Consider the following 21,492-nt stretch of genomic DNA (forward strand, 5'->3'; position numbering starts at 1 on the left):
TTAGCAAGTGTGCAGGACTTATATTTAAATTGTAGTGGGTCATTTCCTGAAATCAGTAACACACACAATTACTAACGTAAAGGGAAAACACATCTTAAACAAAGATGGGAAATAAATAAAGAAATATTTATATAAAAATAAACTCTTACAAAATATTTTCTATTAACCAGCAACATGGGGGATTTAGATCTGGAAGCTTGCATTTGCTCCTGGGGTTAACTAAAAATGTGGCTGCTCGACCACACCTTTCCAGACAACTAGCAGCAAAGTGAAGAGGAAATGGGACAGAAAACAAGTAGAAAACAATACTATCATACTTGACCCATAATCAGTAGTTTAATGTTCTGCTGTAGTGTCCCAAATATTCACTATTGGTTAGTTCAGACTGTTTGAGTTTTTAAATCCAGTGTTTAAGTCTTCAAAAAAAAGTAACAAAGAAAAACCTTAAGTGCCCGTTTCTTTTTTCTTTTCTAAAACCGGAATCTACACCACCAAACCTTTACTAGATTTAGTTGCAGTGAATCTTCAAAATGATCAGTAGTTTTCTCATCAAATAAATTATTAGTCGATTAACAAAAGAAAAATAAAATAAAATAAAAACCTGTTAGGCCTACTGTTTAAGGTGAGTCATGCCAGTAGACCAGTACGGCCTGTGAAAACGTTAAGCATGCAGCACAAAATGTCAATCAATTTAAAACACAAAAAGAACACTTGTGAAGCTGATAGCTCAAGTCCAGTGTCGTGGCAGATGTCCATTGGCATCATTATAATCGACAAAGTTGAATGAAAAAGCTGTGATTGCTGTAACACAAGGGCAGCAAGGCAGTCTCTCCACAGATACTGAAACCCACGAACAACACACGCTAAAGGAATGTCCAGTAAATATATCTATTTACAGGTATACACTTCTGTCCTCTCACTGCACGTGTTGCACTTGACATAGCAGCACCACAGGAACTTGCAGTTGCACTGCCAAACACGCGAGTACTGATGTGTGTTGTATCCCCGACCACAGCACATCAGGTCACAGCTGTTGGGCTGCTGAGCTGTTTTGTTACACAGACGGCCCTGCGTCCCCATGCTTCCGGTCAGAGGGTCAGCCTCGCAGTAGTTGGGAGACCTCTCGATGTAGACTAGCTCCATGTCCTTGGGCTTGCGGTAGGAGTGTGGTTTCTTGATCTTCAGGAAGGCGGGACGCTTGTTCCGCCTGGCGCGCACAGGCTCCACGTGAACAGCGTGGTTGTACTTGTCTTTGAGCATGTATCCCAGCTGACGGAATTTGGGGAGTGTCGTCCAACATGTCTTCGTGGTGCAGGATCCAGAAACCCCATGACACTTGCACTCTAGGTGCATGCTCTTCTCCAGGACCTATAGAGGAAAAGCTCAGATGAAGCAATCTTTTCAAACTTAAGCCATTGAAAAATTGTTATTTTATAACTAATGCATGCCTCCTGATAAAAGAAGTGTGCATAATTACAATTTTTGTCATCTTATACAATTTCGGTAGACTGTTTGTTGCTGTATTTCCATAATGAGTCGGTGGGGGGGGGAGTCTAACGCTTCAACAGGTTGAGACAAACATTTTCTAGCATTCCAAATGAATACAAGCATTCCAGGGATCTCAGAGCTGCTACAGTATGTCAGTCTATAGCTACCAGCGATACATGTGCCATTTTTACGAGTCAGGATGAGCTTCAAAAGACAATCTTGAGTATCCATAGTCGTTGAAATGAATTGAATTACAGTTTAGGAGTGGAACCTTTCAGTGTACTACAACCAGGGGACTCTGTCTGTGCTTCTGGCTGAATGACATCAACTTACCCTTCTTCCTCCTCACTGAGTGGGAACCCTTGCTGGCATTAGAGAAGCCTCACCCTGCTTTTTAATTATTCTACTCTGATGTGGCCTCAGACTTTCTGGAGTCTCGTGGGGTAATTGTCAAAAGCCTTGGATGCATACAGCTTAGTGTGGTCATGCCCCCGAGACCCAGCAAACATTTAATTCATGGAGTTCAGTGAAGTGAAATCCCAGTGAAGATGCCATTGTTTGTCTAACAGAAGCCCCGTAAGCCTCCTGTGGCACCTTTTACACTCTTGTTTATTCTTCTCAAGAAATTGGAAGGTTGGCACTCAAGTCACACAGACTGACATTATCTCCAATTAAACATGAAAGCTTTCCTACAATAATTACAGAGGTATCAGTTTAGTAAGTGTATATTAAGAGATTCACGCACTGTATCACATTGTGACTGATGTCAGGCCTAAAATATGAAGCCTCATCCCGAGAGACTTCGCACAGCCTTCTGCAAACAACATTTTAGATGCATTCCTCTAAAGTAAAGCTGTGCACACAGAGAAATTTTGACAAAGATTTGCTTAGATTTTTCATTTGATGCATGTAAGGTAAGGGTCTGCAGGAACTGCTATTTCTGTCTTTAATACATAGAAATTAGGTTTTCATCAACTCTATACACATCCTAAAATAATCTCATCTCATGGTCAGTTACATGATCTGATGCATGTCATTGAACAGAAACTAATATTTGATTCAGTTGAACTGCATAAAAGACTGAGCAGGATTTCCTTTTTACTTTTGTTTGACTACAATTAACTTTCTTCACATCTCTTCATCTATTAGCTTTTAATACTATTCTAGTACCAAAATGCCATTAAACTGCAAGAAAAAAAAAGTTTGAAGCTAAATAGGTCCTGATACATTTTTAATTTGCCCGTGTGTCCAACCACAGGTCTAAAATCAACTACACTAGAGAAATCTCAAGAGCATCCTCCATAATGATGCATTTGCACAATGTTGTGGTCATTATAAAACTTTAGCTTGTTGAAAATGCAAATATTTCCTAAACATCTGGGAGTTCATATTACCAGTTTCAGAAAAGTTAGAGATTAAATAAAGGAGCATATATTTTATCTTGACAAAATTTCAATGACCATCCATGTGTGGACATAGTCAGGGCATAACAAAATTCAGTAGGATTTATTCTGGCTGAACCATCAGTATTTATATAAAAAACTAGAAAGTGCATTTTCTGAAGAAACTGCAGTGTGAATGCTTGAATCTGAATGTATGCACTGAAATGAATTAATTGCTGAATTTTAAGTTAAAAATTTTGAATGAGATGAAAAATACAGAAATTTTAACCTGAAAACAAAAGTGCTGAACTGCTAAAAGCTGACAATCACACAGAAGAAGATGGAAAATAGCTGAAAAGTTTTTAAATAAAAATTAGAAAAACCTAAGAAATGAGAAAAGAAAATTTAGAGAAATAATTTAGAATAATTACATCCCCCAAACCATCAACCTGCCTATTAGATCCCATTACTACTGTTCAAAGAAGCTCTACCATTTATTAATGCTTCAGTCTTTATCTGTCTTAATGGACTATGTAGTGCAGGCTTTAATTAAACCACTACGTAAAAAGCCATCTGTCTTAGCTAATAGTATACTAATATCCAGTCTTTTATTGAGTTCAAAAATTCTTGAAAGAGTAGCTAACAAATCATCTGCCGAGGAATGGCTTATTTGAAAAATTTCAGTCAGGTTTCAGAATTTGTCACAGTACAGAAACAGTGGACTCATTTCTATGTTTGACGTGTCAGCCTTCAATAACACTGACCACAATATTGTATTAGAGAGATTAGAGCATAAACATAGGTATCAAAGTACTGTGATGCAGTGGTTTGAATAATGTCTATCTAATAGACTACAATTTCTTCATATAAATGGGGAGTCTTCTTCATACATTAACTTAATTATGGAGTTCCACAGGGTTCTGTGCTAGGACTCATTCAGTTTACATTATGCATGCTTCCCTTAGGCAGTGTTATTAGAACAGCATAGCTACTTTTTCATTGTTATGCAGATGATGCCCAGCTTTATCTGCCCATCTAGTTAAACTACAGACATGTCTTAAAAACATAAAGACCTGGATGACCTCTAATTTCTTGCATCTAAATATAAATGGAAGTTATTGTGCTTGGCATAAAAAATCTCAGAAACATATTGTCTAAACAGATACATATTCTGATGGCATTACCCTGGGCTCCAGTGACACTGTGAGGAATCTCTGAGTCATTTTTGACCAGACTATGTCCTCCATTGTGCAACAAACAAATATTTAGGACTGCTTACAGCATGCTGCAGTGAGAATACTGACACTGATATTTCTCCAATATTAGGATCTGTTCACTAGCAAAACTGAATTTAAAATCCCCTTCCTCAAAAGAAAGGTCTTGAATAATCTGGCATCATTCCATCTTAAAGCCCTCATAGTACCTATTGTATCAATAGAGTTCCTTGCTTCAGATCGCTGGTTTAATTGTGGTTTCTAGAGTTTTCCTAAATAGAGTGGGAGGCAGAGCCTTCAGCTTTCAGGCCCCACTTCTGTGAAACCAGCTCCCAATTTGCATTTTGGAGACAGGCACCCCCTCTACTTTTAAGATTAGGCTAAAACTTTCCTTTTGAATAAAGCTTATAGTTAGGGCTAGACCCTGAACCACCCCTTAGTTGCTGTTGCTTAGCTGTATAAACACTCTCAATGTGCTTCTACGCAACTATTGTGTTTAATCATTAGTTATCTGGCTCTCTTCCACAGTGTGTCTTTTGTCCTATCTTTCTCCCCCAACACACCAGAAGGCTCCCCTCCCTTAGCCTAGTTCTACAGGAGGTTTCTTTGTGTTAAAAGGGGTTTTTCGTTCCTGCTGTCTCCAAGTGCAGTGTCATAGGGGGTCATTTGAATATGTAATCAATACAGTAAAATTGAATTAAATTGAAATAAGCATACTCACAGCCTTAAACAAAAACATTTATCTTACTCTATAACTATTATTTACTAATTTACTTCATAAGCACTGTACTGGAGACAATTTTAAGTATAAGTTTAATTTAAACAGGCACTCAGCAGGTGGGAACCTCATGAATGGGTGTAGTTGTTCTGTGAGTTTCAGAGGTGGGAAGTATGACGTACACATTACCAATTATAAGTAGAATTTTCAGCTGGCCTTTATTTATCTGACAATTTTTCGCTTTTATTCCCCACATTGTAACAAAAATATTTGTACCTTGTTACTTTCTCAAAACAGGCTTATTACTTTAGACTTAATACATTTGAGGGAAGTGTTTATTTCATACCAATTTGAGCCTAACTGGGGGAACAATAACACATAAAAGAACACATACCAACAGAGAAAAGAGCCAAAAACATTTAATTTATTCATCATTTATGGTGCTATAGAACAGTGCTTTTGATGCAGATGAACACAATTCATGGTATAGCATCTAGCAAGTGCTACTGAATAGGTGTGAGCATAAAGGGAGAAACATTAACATCAAATACAATGTTTCCATCACCTCAACGAACACACAAAATGTTGTGTCCAGGTTGTCCCACAGTGCATCTGCTAGCTAAAAGTATGGCTGCTTTATTTCCAAGGAAAAGAATACAGTGCAAGATAACTTCACTCAGAGACGGAGGAAGAAACTAAGGTTATGTTAAAAGGTAAGGATTGCTCAGTGGCATTTGATAAAAATTGAAATATTAAGCTTACAAGTAAAGTCCTCTTTTTTAAAATCAGATTTCAGGTCTGACATGATGTAATGGTTTTCTATATTTGTCTGGCCCAACAAGAAATAATCAAAGACCCTGATTTATAAAGTGCTCAACAAAGCCCAGCAGGATTCTCCCATTTCAGTGCAGCTAGCCAACAGTGAAGAAGCGCTTACTTACTTACTTGTTTTCCAATTAATAATTGTTTCTGTCACTAGTTACCTAACATAAACTGGTGTAGCAGTATTAGTAGTAACCAACCAACCTACTGACATCAATTTCTTGTTTTCTAGATACTTGTTATTAATCTCTGTCTCTCTTCCACAGCATTTCTTTATCCTGTCTTCCTTCTCTCTCCCCAACCGGTCACAGCAGATGGCCCCGCCCCTCCCTGAGCCTGATTCTGCTGGAGGTTTCTTCCTGTTAAAAGGGAGTTTTTCCTTCCCACTGTCGCCAAAGTGCTTGTTCATAGGGGGTCATATGATTGTTGGGTTTTCTCTGTATGTATTATTGTAGGGTCTGCCTTACAATATAAAGCACCTTGAAGTGACTGTTGTTGTTATTTGGCACTGTATAAATATTGAAAATTGAATTGAATTGTCCATATTTGACAAGATGGCACTACACATGCTCTAAACACCATAAAAATTTTTAAATCTAGCTTCATGGACAGTGTTAAATCTGTGACATTGTTTTTAGAGTTGGACTCGGTGGTGTAAATTAAGGTTAAAGCATGCAGACATTCATGTCCACTTTAATAGTAGGAGCAGGATGCGCCTTCGATGCCTTCCAGTGCTTTTTCAATGGACTGTTTTCTTGTGGTTCAGTTTTGAGGACAGTCTTTTCTATTGATCAGTCGGTCGTCTGGCTCCTTACTGCTGTCTGCTGCTAACGATATCAGCGTCAGGGTAATGCTCTTCCATATCAAAAGAGCAGTTCGAATCATCCACAATGCAGGTTATAGGGAACATACAAACTCACTATTTTTGCAGTCTGAAATATTGAAAATTGCCGAACTAGTAAAATTTCAAACAGCACAAACTCTATTCAAAGCAAAAAATAAAGAACTGCCAGGTAATATTCAGAGTATGGGTTTTTTTTTGAAAGAAGGAAGTTATAATTTAAGGGGTTTGTACATACTACAAGAAAAAGCTTTTGTGTTTCTGTGCATGGAGTGAAACTGTGGAACAGTTTGAATACGGAATTAAAGCAACGTCCAAACATAAAACAGTTCAAAAAGAGTTATAAAAATATGATCTTCTCGAACTATAAAGAAAGGGAAAATGTTGAAATTAAGTGAATGTCTCTATTAAAAAAATTTCATGATGTGATTTTATAGTATATAGTATATATTATATCAGAAATCTGTTCACTATTTTTATTACAGATTATATCAGTAATGAAGCTGATTAAATATTAACTGATAACTTATGGCAGAGGGGTGGGATTAAATAAGTGTGTACTTCTTCCCACTCCCTTTCAACATGTAAATGAATCAGAACAGTAGCAATATTGAAATGCATTGACTTTTGTATAGTATTTTTTTCTCTCTCTTATTTTCTTTACTAAATGTACCTGTATATTGTTTACATGTTTGAAATAAATTAACAATAATAATAATAATAATAATATGGTCGTCTTGGGTTTACCCTAATTTGTTTCTTTGAAAACACTATTACTTCATGAGTTAGTGTTCTCGAAATGATTTTTGCACTAGTTTTGCAATGACCACACGATGCCCTCAGGGGCTCCTGATAATGAAATTTCTATGTAAAAAAACAACTGTTTTTTACCTTCGTGTTGATGTGAGTCATTAAGATTTTAACAAAGACTAGAGTAGTGACTGAACAGTAGGAACCAGTACCAGATTTTACTACCCAATTTTTTCTGATACAACCTGTATAAACTACCTGCAGGTATTTTTTTTGTCAGTGTATCTATATACATTTATGTGGCTGTGGGGCAGGTTGTCCATTCATTGGAATGTTGTGTTATTATCCTCCACTTTGCATGTTAAAGTGTCCAAGATAGAAATTACCCTCGATGCAGATGTGTGTGACAGATAAATTTGTGTATGCATGGAAGGAAAGTACTGTATGAATATATGGGTAAATAAGGGGATGAGGTTCACCATTTTTAATGCCAAACCGTTAATTCTATTTCTAAGATGAATGTGTTTGTAGAGCTCACTGAAGCTTATGACAGAAAACCAATAAAGATTAAAGAAATAATAATTAAAACCCTTGTTTCCATGAGAACATTCTGGTGTTTTGGACACAGTGTTAAAAACACAATAGATAACAACAGATTTCAGTTTTAAGCAGATGTCAAACTGCTTTCACAGTTTTTGGGAGACCTCTGTGTGCCGCTTCCAGGTAACACAAATGAAGGTAATAGAAATCAAAATGTGGGCAAAACAGCATTTTCTCCATAGACATTATATTGGAAAAGACACATGAAGAATGTAGAACATGCAAAAAGAAGACAGGTATGTGCCTTGTTGAGCAATCATTATTAAACTGAGTGGGTGCTATCTTTGACTCAAGTATACTCAAACAACTAAAACTTGCTGCTCTCGCTGCTGTGGGTATAACAAATTCTAACATTTACCTCATCCACCACTCTGTGTGCTATTTTAACTGTTGTTTGAGTTTCATCACTTTCAGATAAGTGGACCACTCTGATTTTTTTCTCCAGTTTAATCAGAGAAAAAAGTCAAAAAAGTCTAATTTACGGTTTCCCTAACTAAAGCCCACATTGTTGTTTCTTCTTGCTATTCTTCTTGTTTAATTGGCAAAGTTACGTTTTCCCTGTACACACTACAACACCATGTTAGCATTTTCAGATTTTTATCTTTTTAACAAAGAACTACAAACTCTGAACTGCCTGTAGGTGCGGATATGGAAGTGTTTGCCTAATTACATGTGTTGGTTATAAAGAGTGCTGGATCTGATATCAGTTATAGTGTGAGCAATCCACATTACAACTGTTAGTAGTTACATTACAATCAAGGCATGCTGCTGAATCAGGTTTCAGTGCTGCAGTCAACACTGATCTCAGGTTGCTTCGCTTAAAAGCTGAACCCCAATGAGATCCATGCAGGGAGTGACACAAACTTTAAACTTAACATCAGTTGGCCTGAGGTATTAGGGGAGCAAATGTGGGCTGTTTGAAATCGGATTGCCTGCAGACTGCTGTCATGTCCAGGCTGTACCCCGTTAACAGCATGTGAGACAGTGTGTATGTAATTTCTGATTTGCCTACATTGTCTTGCATATTGTGATATACCGTTTGCATGGCTTTATTACAACCGTGCATGAAGCTCTGTCAGAATGCTTGCCGTCAGGTGATGACGATGTATAAACCTACCTTGCGTCCCACTTCATTGTTGTGTAAATTCATGAGTGTCCTGGCGCTCTGCTTGATCTCCCGCGCATCCACAAACACCTTGGAGAAACTCAGTCCATAGTGGATGTCCGCAGAACAGCCACCCCACTTCCAGCCCTCCTGCTGGTTGTAGAAACCCTGTTTCTCCTTGTCACAACCGCAGCCACTCAGGCTCCCCTGGGTGCAGGCCGCTGTGACTGCATGGGCGACCCCTGCGGCTATGATAGCGTAGGTGAAAGCAGCCTCCTTACTGCCTGCGATAAAGAGGAAAGACATTTCTAATCACTATCACAGACAACAGGATTCACTATTTCAGGCACTGTCAAGCCTCCTTACATACCTTTCATAGTTGCCTCAAACCAAATCATGAAATACACAAGCCGAGCCAAGTCCCCTTCATTAATCAAGCTCTCTTTAAGCAGATAAACTTCAGCAGGAAGAGTACCTCTAACAGCTCTAATATTGAACACCTTTAATAAAGGAAGGTATTTTTAAGCAACTTGTACTGAACGTGTAATGAAGTATGGTCAGGTGGGATACTACTGTAAGTGCAGGAGAGTAATTACACTATTTCACTGATCAGATGAACATAATGAAACAGTAGAGGCAGATCAGAGATTAAAAGCTCGGGCATCAGCTTTGGCCCTTGTCCCAGCCGCCATCTCTCCAGGATCCACCCTGCGGAGGGGAATCTGAGAGGCATGCACAACCTCCCTACGTGGATGGATTTCCACTCCATAAATCCAAGTTCTTCAGCTGTAGTTTTTTAATTAAAGGCGGAGATCATTTCTGAGGGGAAAGCATCCAGAAATGGCCAATAAAGTCATCATATTCAACTACTAACTTCTTAACCTCTGCCAGGTGACCCGTCCCAGGTTAGGGGTATTATTTAGAGACATTTTGACCTATATGGGACAAGCAGATGGGATACCTTTAAAAGAAAATCACTATATGCATCTGAATGTATGAGACTTTATTTGAAAGGTAACATTTTGTGGTTGAAGAACAACCCAACTCTCATCAGGAGCTGGGTTTTGCTTCTGTCATATTGTAACACTTATCTAACTGTAACCACTTTTCCTTCTGCTTTACCTTTCTGCAATTCTAATGCTTAATTCTAGCTCTAGCAAGTCAGTTTCAGTGCCTCACTCTAACATGTAGTTTAACTTAAAGCTGATCCTCGTCGCCCTAACCTTTGTCACTTGTGTTATGTAAATAAAAATGAGGCCGGAGTAGATCTTGTCTGCCTCGTTCTGATGTTCATTTGAGGGTTCCTGTTTTGTTTTCTTTCCACTGAAAGCCCTGAGTGACATTTGCCAGCACATTCATTGTCATTGACTCTACTCCAGGTTTAACTTGGTTGATTTTCCTAACCACATACTTGTCCCCCTGGACCTGTCCCAACTGAGCTAGTGGATGTTAAGAGATTGAACTTCCACAGAGACTTTTACGACATTGCACAGCTTGTCTTTATATGCACACACACACACTTCTGTGCAGCTGTTGAACCTTGCTGGAGCACATGCACACCGAGTCCTGATTCTCACTATCAGTCTAGGACCATCTCAAAGTAGATGGGACATCACACAAAGCAACATCCTGGCTTTACATTTGTGATCTAGAGATATTTTCTTCTGTCCAATCGCTTGCCCGTGCAGCCAAGAAAGGAGAAGCCCGTACTCACTCTCTACATCAAGCAGCCAACTTGGTGGGTGGGGAGGAGGCTTGAATCTAATGCCAAACTACTGTACCCTCCTGCATTGCTGCCAACAATGATCCCAAATTGGTGTATTCTGTCAGTTATCAGCATTCCAGCTCACTGAAACAAAACAATAGATTCACATAGACAAGGTGTTGGGCAGCCGGACCCAAGCAGCCTTTTGCAGTTGTGCTTTTCTAAAAAGATCTGCACTCATCTTTACTCGCTGTCTTTAATCTGATGATAAAGAGTGCTGCTCTGCCCTGAAGCACTGAACTAAAAATCATTCTACATACAGCGTCTTTTGCCAAAGCTGCAGAACCGGGAGGTAAATTTGTAAACCTAGAAGTAAGTACTTGTCTGAACTTGAAGCTTTGGGAGGTGTGGGTGGGGGAGAGGGGTGTATTTTATGAACATACATGAAGGCAGTCGCACTGACAGTGGATAAAAAAAGAAGGAGAGAGCATGTAGGTATGTGTATCTTGCAGCTGTCAAATGCATCACATTAAATAAGTGGTAAAAGAAAATGGGTTGGTGCACTCATTCAAACTAGTATGTCATGCACAACGCAGCAATCAAAGCTCAGCGTGAGCTATAATACACACAACATGAAAAACAACACCCTCAGCTCTCCGTCTGAGATGACAGGCTGAACTTAAATGACTGGACATCAGAATACCGGCCTGTTAAAAACTCATTTATCCACAGTGCTGTCTCTGGAGCGAGCATCGCCTCCAGCTTTGTTCCACACACAGGATCAAATCAGGGGCTTATTTTCCCACTGAGAGCAGATGCAGTGCGCCTGGGCTTCAAACTTACAGACATCTGTCCAAGTGTCAGAGTTCGAGTACCTCAGAGGAATGTCTCCTCCAAATGTTTTTGGAGAATTAAAAGCAATTTTGAACAATCAGTGTCCAGCTTATTTCCCCTGTATCTGCTAGAATGATACTGGAAATGTACTAAAGATAACACACAAGCTAAAGAAAATATTGTGTAATAATTATTTTATTAGTTGACATATATTCACATATCCGTTTTAAAGGGTTCTCACTATGTAAATGGACTGGTTCTTATATTTTGCCTTTCTACTTGAGCACTCTATATATGACATTCGCACTCAGATGGAGACATCAGGAGCAACTTGTGGATACTTTAACACATAGACAGGAGGAGCCAGGGATCGAACCACCAACCTTCTGAACAGCAGCCAACCTGCTCTACCTCCTGCGCTAAAGCTGACCACGAAAGTCTCCAGGCACTTTAAATTTTCAGGTAAGTCTCAACAATACTAGAGAGAGAACCCCAACATTCAAGCAATTCCCTGTGAGGAAGAACTCCAGTAGAACCAGGCTCACAGAGGGGGAGCCTGGTTCCTCCCAGTGCTGGAGCCATCTGCCACCAGCATTGGGGGGGTGAGGGGGAATGAATAGAAAGAGAGAAAACCCCAACTTGATCGCCCTGTGAGAAGCACTTGGTGACAGTAGGGAGGAAGAACTCCCTTTTGACAGAAAGACACTTCCAAGTGGCTGAGCGAGAGGCAGCCACCTGTCTTGATCGACAGAGGGGAAAGAGAAGACAAAAGTGGAGCTCAGAGACACAAACATTTATTTCAATATCTGCAGAAAATCTTAACATTAATGTGATGATTTTGTTTTTGTTGACAAACTATTTCTACTAAAAGTCCACCTGAACCAGGTGACAAGAGAGATGGAACCCTTTAAAGCAGGCAAAGATGAATTATTTTTACAGAAGTGCTTTAGGAAATTAGAATATGAGCATTATTCAGATATAGATACAACATTCAGTAGTGTTATAATGGCATTATAATTATATTTAGGAGTATTAGTCTACTTATATGCCACTGAAAGATAAAAGCCAACAGCCCCCCTGAATCAGCCTCTACTCCCAAACTAAGCGAGTCACTGAGGTACAGCGTGTACAACTACATACCCACTCTGAGTTCTTTCCCGAACACGGTCCTCTCTCCCAGGGCTGAGCAGTTCCAGCGGCCGTGCCTGAACTGAAACTGACACTCATTGATTCCCATCTGAACTCCTTCCCCGATCACTATGATCGCGTCGGGTCGGCTCTGACAGATAGTCCTCTGACGCGGGGCCAAGCCGGGGATCTTGTTACAGATGATGCTCGCTCCCAGCGCCACCACCGACGACAGCCCCCTGCGATGAAGGTGACAGGTTAGAAATGTGGCGTTTCCCTTCTGCGGCTCTTTCTGAGAACACCACGTGTGAGTGGATGCAGGGGGGCCAGGTACGTGGGATTCTGTAACAACACATGTACAAACTGAAACCATAAAAGACCCCAGCACCCAGCAGACCCCGATGTGCGTGTGTGTGTGCGTGCGTGTGTCTGGAGAATCTCCCATTTGATCTGAGACATCAACAACAGAACAAATACACCTGAGCACTCACCCGATTTTCAGATACACTATCCCGAGGCACAGGAAAAAATGGAAAATCCAGCGCCGCGTATTCCTGTTCATGGTACTCAGCCCTGCCGGTGGATGAACGCTCCGCTGTTGCAACAACACCCAGCTTTACTCCTCCTGCCGAGTCCCGCAGGCTCTCCAGGTGTTCCGAGCCCCGTGCGTAAATATACGATAAGTCCAGAGTGTGTGGAAGTAAACGCGCCCTGCTCTCATCTGGTGACAGTCCGCTGGAGGTGGCAGCCTGCAGGGGAGCATTGGGGCTGTTGTGTACAGGTAAGGCAGCTCGGCTCCTCGGTGATCAGGCTCAGTGTGAGTGTGTGTGTGTGTGTTTGTGTGTGTCTCTCTCTCGCCGTGAGTGTGTGTGTCTACCTTTTCTACTAGGGCGTGTTCTGTGGAAGATCTGCCTCCGAGCCGCTCACACACGCTCTCACACAGTCTGCAGGTACACGCTGCGGCTCCCGCGTGCGTCTGCAGACCCGTGTGGTAAACACGCGGAGCCGTCACGTCCTTACACTTACACGCGGCGGCTCATCCTAAACCACAGGTCACCCGCGACACCGCAGACTGGCAGCCGGCCGGGCACCGTTACTTTTTATTTAGCAGTAAAATAAAAGCCCCTCCCACCGACACACACACACACACACACACACACACACACACACACACACACACACACACACACACACACACAGCCCAAATGGACGGGTTACGGGGCTCACTCTGTCAGACTCTGCTTGTTATATATTGTATTTATATTCATTTGTCATCTTTAGCTGTGCGTGATATGTGTGCGTGTCTTTGCGGTCATTTTGTGTGTTTGTAGTTGATTGTGTGTCTTTGTAGTCATTTTTTCAGCACCTGCAGTTATTTAGTTTCACTGTGGACATTTTGAGTCTCTTTAAAGGTTTTTGTCTCCTGGCAGTTGTGTTTTATTATTATTATTATTATTATTATTATTATTATTATTATTATTAATCATCATCATCATCATCATCATTATTATTAATAATAATAATAATAATAATCATCATCATCATCATTATTATTATTATTATTATTATTATTATTATTATTAATCATCATCATCATCATCATCATTATTAATAATAATAATAATAATAATCATCATCATCATTATTATTATTATGGGATTTTTTGTTTGTTTGTTTGTCTTGTTTTGGAGCTATTTGTAGTCATGTTGTGTGTTTTTCAAGATGCTGTATCTAGTTGTAGTTGTTTTGTGTACAGTCATTTTGCACTTGTGATGTCATTTGTGTCTTTGTGCTCATTCTGTGTCATTTTGTAGTTTTTTTTGTTGCGTCTTTATGTTTGCATTTATCTGAAGTCAAACGGTATCATCTTACAAACATAATATGAATATGAATGCTTGAAAACGATATGAAATTATGTTGTATTTTGTAGCCGTTTTGCATGTTTGAATTTGTTTTCATCTGTTGTGTTTTCGTTGTGTCTTTTTTGCAGTTTCTCACTTTGTTCTTTGTCGTTGGTCACATTTTATTGAGCTAGTTTTGCGTTGTTTAGACCCCAATTCTCAGTCAGTCAGCTGTCAGTGTCTTTATTACATTCTGAACAATTTTAAGGCAAATGTATTTACATGAGTATTTCAGGTCCTTATGCAACTTTTAATTCATTAAAGCTGAAAGGTAAATATTTTGACTGAACATTATTTTAACATTGTTCATTATTAGAGATTGCTAAAGAGCAATTTCAGTTCCTTTCGGTTCCCCTTGAGTCAGTGCTACACAGCCAAGGACCCCCGAATGAATTTCACTACTTTAATTATTTACTTGAATTAAGTGCTTGGGCTCAACCAGTATAACAGTGGTTTTAGGATGTTATTTTTTCCCAGTTTTAAAATTTGATGTACTACAAGTGGATTACTTTGGGGAAAAAATTCCATACAAAGCTTTTCATTGCACAAGTGGATAAGTAGTGGATACAAGGTAAATATGAGTCTGAGGTGTTAAAGTGAGAGTGTTAAACTGTGAGCATGTAACGTTCTGCACATTAAGGTTCAAACATCAAGAACACTTTTCTGAGTACCGAGGAACTTTATATTTGAACGTTTGTCATTTTGGATGCTTGTAACAGCGCATTTATATTATGTGTTTTCGAGGCTGCTTTTACTTAGTAAATAAGCAGAGAATTTTACCCACCAGAGAATAATAGAGCATTTGAGTTGAAGTCTGATCGTCAAACTAAATATTTTTGAAACCGTTAAAAAGCAAATTCAGTTGGAAATTCAAACTTCATAACTGGAAAAAAAAAGATTTAAATAAGTCTTTGGCTTGTCGTGCACAGTTTCTGTGTCATGGGGGGAAAAACAAGCCTAGAAACGTAGCTTAAGCCATAAAATGCTTTATTTGTTTTAAAACTGTCATTACAAGCACATCTGGTCCAACAGTAATTGGTTTATTATGCAAAAGCTGCAGAAACATTAGTAAAGACCAGATCAGACTTTTTCCTCATGTCCAGTAAATGATCCACAGTGATCGTTGTGTGGAGATGTCAAAGCGCTCTATCGCCATCTGCTGGCACACCTGTGAACCGACCATTGAACAAAAAGCTGTTTTCGCACTTCTGCCTCCAAGTTAACATCAGCACACACAATGGTGGGAAATGCTGCCTTCATTATTAGTGTGTAGAGATTTCCTAAGTACAAACATGTAACAAAGGAAAAACCCAAAACACTACCCTACACCCTCAAGAAACTTGAAGAGATAACTTTGAGTAAAATTCAACTGAAATGTGCAAAATTATAAAATCAAATATTTATTTATTCAGATAATTAATCATTAAAGAAATGTGTTTGATATAAACTGAATGTTTCTTGACTGTACAGTAAACAGAACCAGTGGCTGTGTTATGCTGTATGTGTGTGTATATGTTTATAGGGCAGTAGAGCTCACTAAATGGTTTGAACAGTACAAAAATCATTCTAATCAGATTGTTTGGGCTTCCAAGTCACCAGATCTTAACCCAGCTGAAGAATTATGGACATTTTGCACAGAATTCTCCATCATCACAACTCCAAATAGCAGAAAAAGTTTGGAATAATGATGCCAAGATGCACCCTACCCCCAAATCTAAAAGGGATCCTTGGATTTCCATTAAAAGAAGCTGGAGTCAGCACATCACTGCAAAACTGGAGAAAAGATAGGACGGGGGAAACGCTTCAGCAGAAATTTGCACAAAGTGTAAAAGAAGGGTAGGTTAACTGGCGAATCTAAATTGCTCTTAGGTGTCAATGTGAGTGTGAATGGTTGTCTGTCTGTGTTAGCCCTGCGACAGACTGGCGACCTGTCCAAGGTGTAGGGCAGGGGTGGGCAATCTCAGTCCACGAGGGCCGGTGTCTCTGCAGGTTTTAGATCTCACCTTGGGTCAACACACCTGAATCACATGATTAGTTCGTTACCAGGCCTCTGGAGAACTTCAGAACTTGTTGAGGAGCTAATTTAGCCATTTAAATCAGCTGTGTTGGTTCGAGGACACATCTAAAACCTGCAGGGACACCGGCCCTCGTGGACTGAGATTGCCCACCCCTGGTGTAGGGCCTCTAACCCTGTGGTAGGTGGGATAGGCTCTAGGCCCTCTCTGTCACTGAAACTGCAGGTGAAGTGTTTTTTCCCCCCTTTGTCTTTTAAATATTACCTTAAGGACCTTTAGATTAGTTCCTTCATGTACATTCATAGCACAGCAGTCCACTTCTGTTTTAATTACTGGGTCAGATTTTATTGGGAAGCTCAAGAAACACAAGCAAAACACAAAGTTACTAATTTATACATCAATCCACAGTCCAGTGTCCAACATATCAGAGTGTATTAAAAAGAAGCAACAGAAAAAAAAACGTATTCAGTAAACAGATCCTTTTATAGGTGTGGAAATACAGTCCAAGTTCATCATTCTGCTGCTCAGGTCACAAACAATACAGATACACAACACTGTTCAACATTATAATTATTATTATTTTTTAAAGTCAGTTTTGTCAGCTCTGCAATACATTAAGGACATACACAGGACAGAACCCAAACTGCAGTCGGCAACAAGAAATGAATCAAGAATAAAAACAGAGTTATAAGAATATAAGGAATATGAGGTGTTAACATATAAATGAGTATATATGTTAACACCTCATGAATACGATAACACCAAAACTCTTACATTATGAAAATTATTCCACAGATGAAGGAGAGCTTGAGAGATTCCACTCTTCAGGGAAGGCAATAGATTGTATAGTTATCTCCTACAGAGGGCAAAATCACTACCCTAAAACTATACAATCTACTACCTCACACTGGACGAGCAGCAGAATACAGAGCAACATCTGAATCCACGAACACACCGCTGAGGGAGAAGACCTCCGGAATCCACTCAGGGACCATTGAGACGTCTGTTGGGCACTTTGGGAAAGACAGTAGGTTGAATAGTTATCTCCCAGTGTGGGTATGACCCTAAAACTATACAACCTACTACCTCATCCCACTGTGCACATGCTGTTGGCTTTAACAAGGACCCGACTGATCCCAGAGATGTGATGCAGCGAAGCCTGTGGAGACAGAGAGGATGGTGAGGAGACAAACACCTGAGGCTGCAGTGAAAGAAAGCCGAGTATACCAGCTTCCCACTGTTCAGTTTGTAGAGCAGCTGAACAGATGCCTTAAATCCCAAGTGTCCTGTGCAGCTGGACAGTGGATCTACATCTGCCTACCTGTTCATGGTGCCACATGTGACCACATCACAACGTTCAGATTGGATTCAAATGCACAGCTTAGTAACCTTTAACAGAAGGTAATGTTTCAGTACCTTCCCTCGAGCTGAGTGCTGAATTGGCATCAGTGCAGGACATACACCTGCAGGCCAAGTCCACTGAGCCAACAAACAGACTCCAAAATGCAGAGTTTTGTGAACAATGACAGTCACCAACAGACGGATAAAGATAACAAAACACACAGAGTGAACCATTCCATCATTATACTGGACCAAAAACTTTGGTCACACTGTAGCCTATCCAGAACACTTCATGTAGATCAGGGGTGGGCAACTGCAGGCCTCAAGGGCCGGTGTCCTGCAGGTTTTAGATCTCACCCTGGGTCAGCACACCTGAATCACGTGATTAGTTCATTAACAGGCCTCTGGAGAACTTCAAGAGATGTGGAGGAGGTCATTTAGCCATTTAAATCAGCTGTGTCGGATCAAGGACATCTAAAACCTGCAGGACACCGGCCCTTGAGGCCTGCAGTTGCCCACCCCTGATGTAGATGGAGACTGCAAACTAACATGGTGGAGGTCAAGCTGTGCCAACACACCATTTGGTTCATTTCAGACCCTGCTTGTTTATAATAACAATCAACTGTTCATTATGGGATGTTGCCACAACATTCCAGGGGGAGCCTGTACTCTGTGAGTAAACGGACAAGAGTTCTGAACTTGCTCTCACTGTACATTTCAACTGACCAGCCACCACACAGAGCTCACACTGAATGCAGGGCTGAGGATACACGAGTTAAAAATTTGAAAGAGACAAAAAGCTGATGAGGTATCTGCGCTGACAGGCTGATCTGCTTAATTCATTTCTGTTTTTCTTCAGCAGCAGCAGATCAGTTGTTAGTGGAAGAGCTAACACAGAAAGCTAACAGCAAACGTTCATGTTACAAACCTGTGACAATAACCTTTCTGTGGACCTCTGCAAATAAGATTCTGAGTATCTGCTGCAGAGCGAGGACTGCAGCTTCACCAACACTGGTACTGGGTTAGAACTGGGTAATCAGTAGATACAAATGCCAGTGTGTTATCCCTATGCAAGGCCTCAGTCAGCTTCTTTGATGACAATTCCAATAAAGTTAAACAGCGAGGTGAGTGTTGACAAAAAAGGAGACGAGCAGTTTTACTCTGAGGAAATTTTTAATGCTGAAAATGCACTGCTGTCTTTAACTGTTTTTCCTAGTTTATTAAACTAAAATCCCAGAAGTGTATACTGCCTCACAGTGAAACACTACTGGTATTATACATTATTGCAGGTTCAGATTAACTAACAACTGTAAGAAAAATTAGTCACAATCTAATTACATTTTTCAAAGAGAGATTACAAATGTTCTTTACCACGCTTTGTTTTCTCTGACATCCTAAAGACACCCTGAACCACATGTCCTGTGCCAGCCTATCAAACTGTGTGTGCACAGCTGATTAAAGTGAAGGTTGTGGATATTATGACAGTGTTTTGGGGCCATTGTATCTTAAACTGCAAAAACAACAAAACTTCAGCATTCTTTAGGGTCGAGTCTAACACGCGCATGATAAAATACTTAGAAACTGCTTGGGATTACAAACATCTTTACCAATGACTTGCATTGCTTTACTGTGCGTGTTGATCAACCTCATCACAAACAGGCAGCGCCTGTAAGGTGGAAGGTATTTTACAGCCCAAAGACACGTTGACAGTACACGAAAGTTGGATACCGGTACCATGACATCACCCAAGGAGAACGGGAGGGGACAGGATGAAGGATATGACTAAGAAACTGAGGGACACTGTATGTTCCTACAGTACAACGGCTCTAACAGCAGAGTTCCCCAGAGGTTACAGTTTCTGTGTTCACAACTATCTGAGGGACATGCATGACGCACTGCATTTCAACACACTGACTAATCATGTGTCCTTTAGGCCACTCCAAACAGACTTGAACAAAGAGAAATGGGAAGGACTAATTCCAGGTATGCACAACTGAATGCATGCGTCTTAGCAAGCCATTATAGCTCCAGCCTTATAGTTTCCACGTCGACAAGTAGGCGAGAGTTTGCTCACAATTCTTTAGCCAATGAATAAGCAGAGTCTGAGTTTCTCAATTTTCTCAACCTTACAGTAGGACAAGATCGACACCTATCAGCAAAGTCAATGTCCTCTTTATGCCGGAGGTTTCTTCCTGTTGAAAGGGAGTTTTTCCTTCCCACTGTCACCAAGTGCTTGCTCTTATAGGGGTCTTGTGATTGTCGGGATTTCTTTCTGATATTGTTACTTTCCAATATAAAGAATGTTGAGGTGACTGTTGTTATGAACTGATGCTATATAATTAAAACTGGACTGAAGTGAATGTTTGCAACCAAACAAGTCAGGACTCCTGTTGGTCATGTAAGACATTCCAGGTTTAAGGCACCTCCGTATAGGTTTTGCTTTTCAGAGCAGGAATTTGTGTCTGTTTTATGACAAATTCTGACAGTTCTGTTAATATTGCTGAATCCAACAGCAGAGTAGTTGTAATGTGACCAACTCATCCACTGTCATTCATGGTATGCTGAAGTCAATCCAATCATATAATGTAAAGTAATGCAAACCCAAAACAATAGATTTACCACTTTTTAAACTCCGGAAGCTAAATCAAGTTTGTCTTAGAATGATATCAGTTAATAATCAGTTTCAATTCAAACTATTTAAATCCTGACAGACAGTTAGCATTTTAATAGGTGATTAGCAGCTATAAAGAGAAATCTCATCTTTCCCCAAACCTCACAACCAGTCAGAGCAGAGGGCTTCCCCTCCCTGAGTCTGGTTCTGTCAGGTCTCTTCCTGTTCAAAGGGCGTTTTTCTTTCTTCTGTCATCAAGTTCTTGTTCATAGGGGATCTCCCGATCGATGGGGCTCTATCCCATATTGTAGGCTAGATCTTAAAATATAAAGCAATTTGAGATGGCTATTGTGAACGCGTGCTCCATAAATATGATAAATGAGGTTCTGGCCTTCAGAAATGAATACTTAGAATTGTTTCATCATCACAGACTCATTGCATTAACCACATTTAGGCCAACCCTGCTTACATCTGCCTCCCAAAGACTTGAGCCAGGGGAAAAAAAAATAAAAAAAATTAGAAGTCAGATAAACAGCACATATAATTTTCCAGACAGCTGTGTCTGTCCCACACACTGCTCAGGCCTTGGTGCAGCACCTCACCTCATCTGCAGCAGGTGGGTGGGGCAAACACGTGCCTGAGATGACCATATTAGAGATCTCCAAGCTCAACGACATCATAAAGATCCAACGAGAAAACTGTGAACCTGAGCAGTTAGATCAGTCCAAAGCCCTAGCTTTTGTTTAGAGGGCTTACTTGCACATATTACACTATGATGTAAACTGAAATACCCATATTAAATATGATTAAAGACAGCTAGGAAAACGCAATAAGGGTCTTTTTTAAACTCTTGTTTGCTTGAAGAATGAATAGCCTCATAAATGAGGGCATTGACTACTACAGTTAAATGATTTTACACGCAAAGACCCTTTAACCCTGAAGAGCTTAACGTGTCCATTAGAAAGGAAGTACCTCTTCCCAACATGAAACTGCTCCCTGCCCAGTGTTTGCTCTTAAAATACAGTCAAAGCTGCCCA

At 40.2% G+C, this 21,492-nt stretch overlaps 1 protein-coding gene across 1 annotated transcript; it reads right to left on the reverse strand.

Annotated features, from left to right (window-relative positions):
* Positions 1 to 888: 888 nt before the first annotated feature.
* Positions 889 to 13,182, reverse strand: wnt7aa (wingless-type MMTV integration site family, member 7Aa). Its single transcript, XM_063473231.1, has 4 exons — positions 13,079 to 13,182; positions 12,600 to 12,826; positions 8,933 to 9,204; positions 889 to 1,368 (listed from the first exon to the last, which is right to left on the reverse strand). The coding sequence occupies exons 1-4, from the start codon at positions 13,147 to 13,149 to the stop codon at positions 889 to 891; spliced, it is 1,050 nt and encodes a 349-aa protein (XP_063329301.1). The 5' UTR covers positions 13,150 to 13,182.
* Between the last annotated feature and the right edge of the window lie 8,310 nt (positions 13,183 to 21,492).

Source organism: Pelmatolapia mariae, linkage group LG5 (assembly GCF_036321145.2).
Source record: "Pelmatolapia mariae isolate MD_Pm_ZW linkage group LG5, Pm_UMD_F_2, whole genome shotgun sequence".
In the NCBI taxonomy this organism is placed as follows: Eukaryota; Metazoa; Chordata; class Actinopteri; order Cichliformes; family Cichlidae; genus Pelmatolapia; species Pelmatolapia mariae.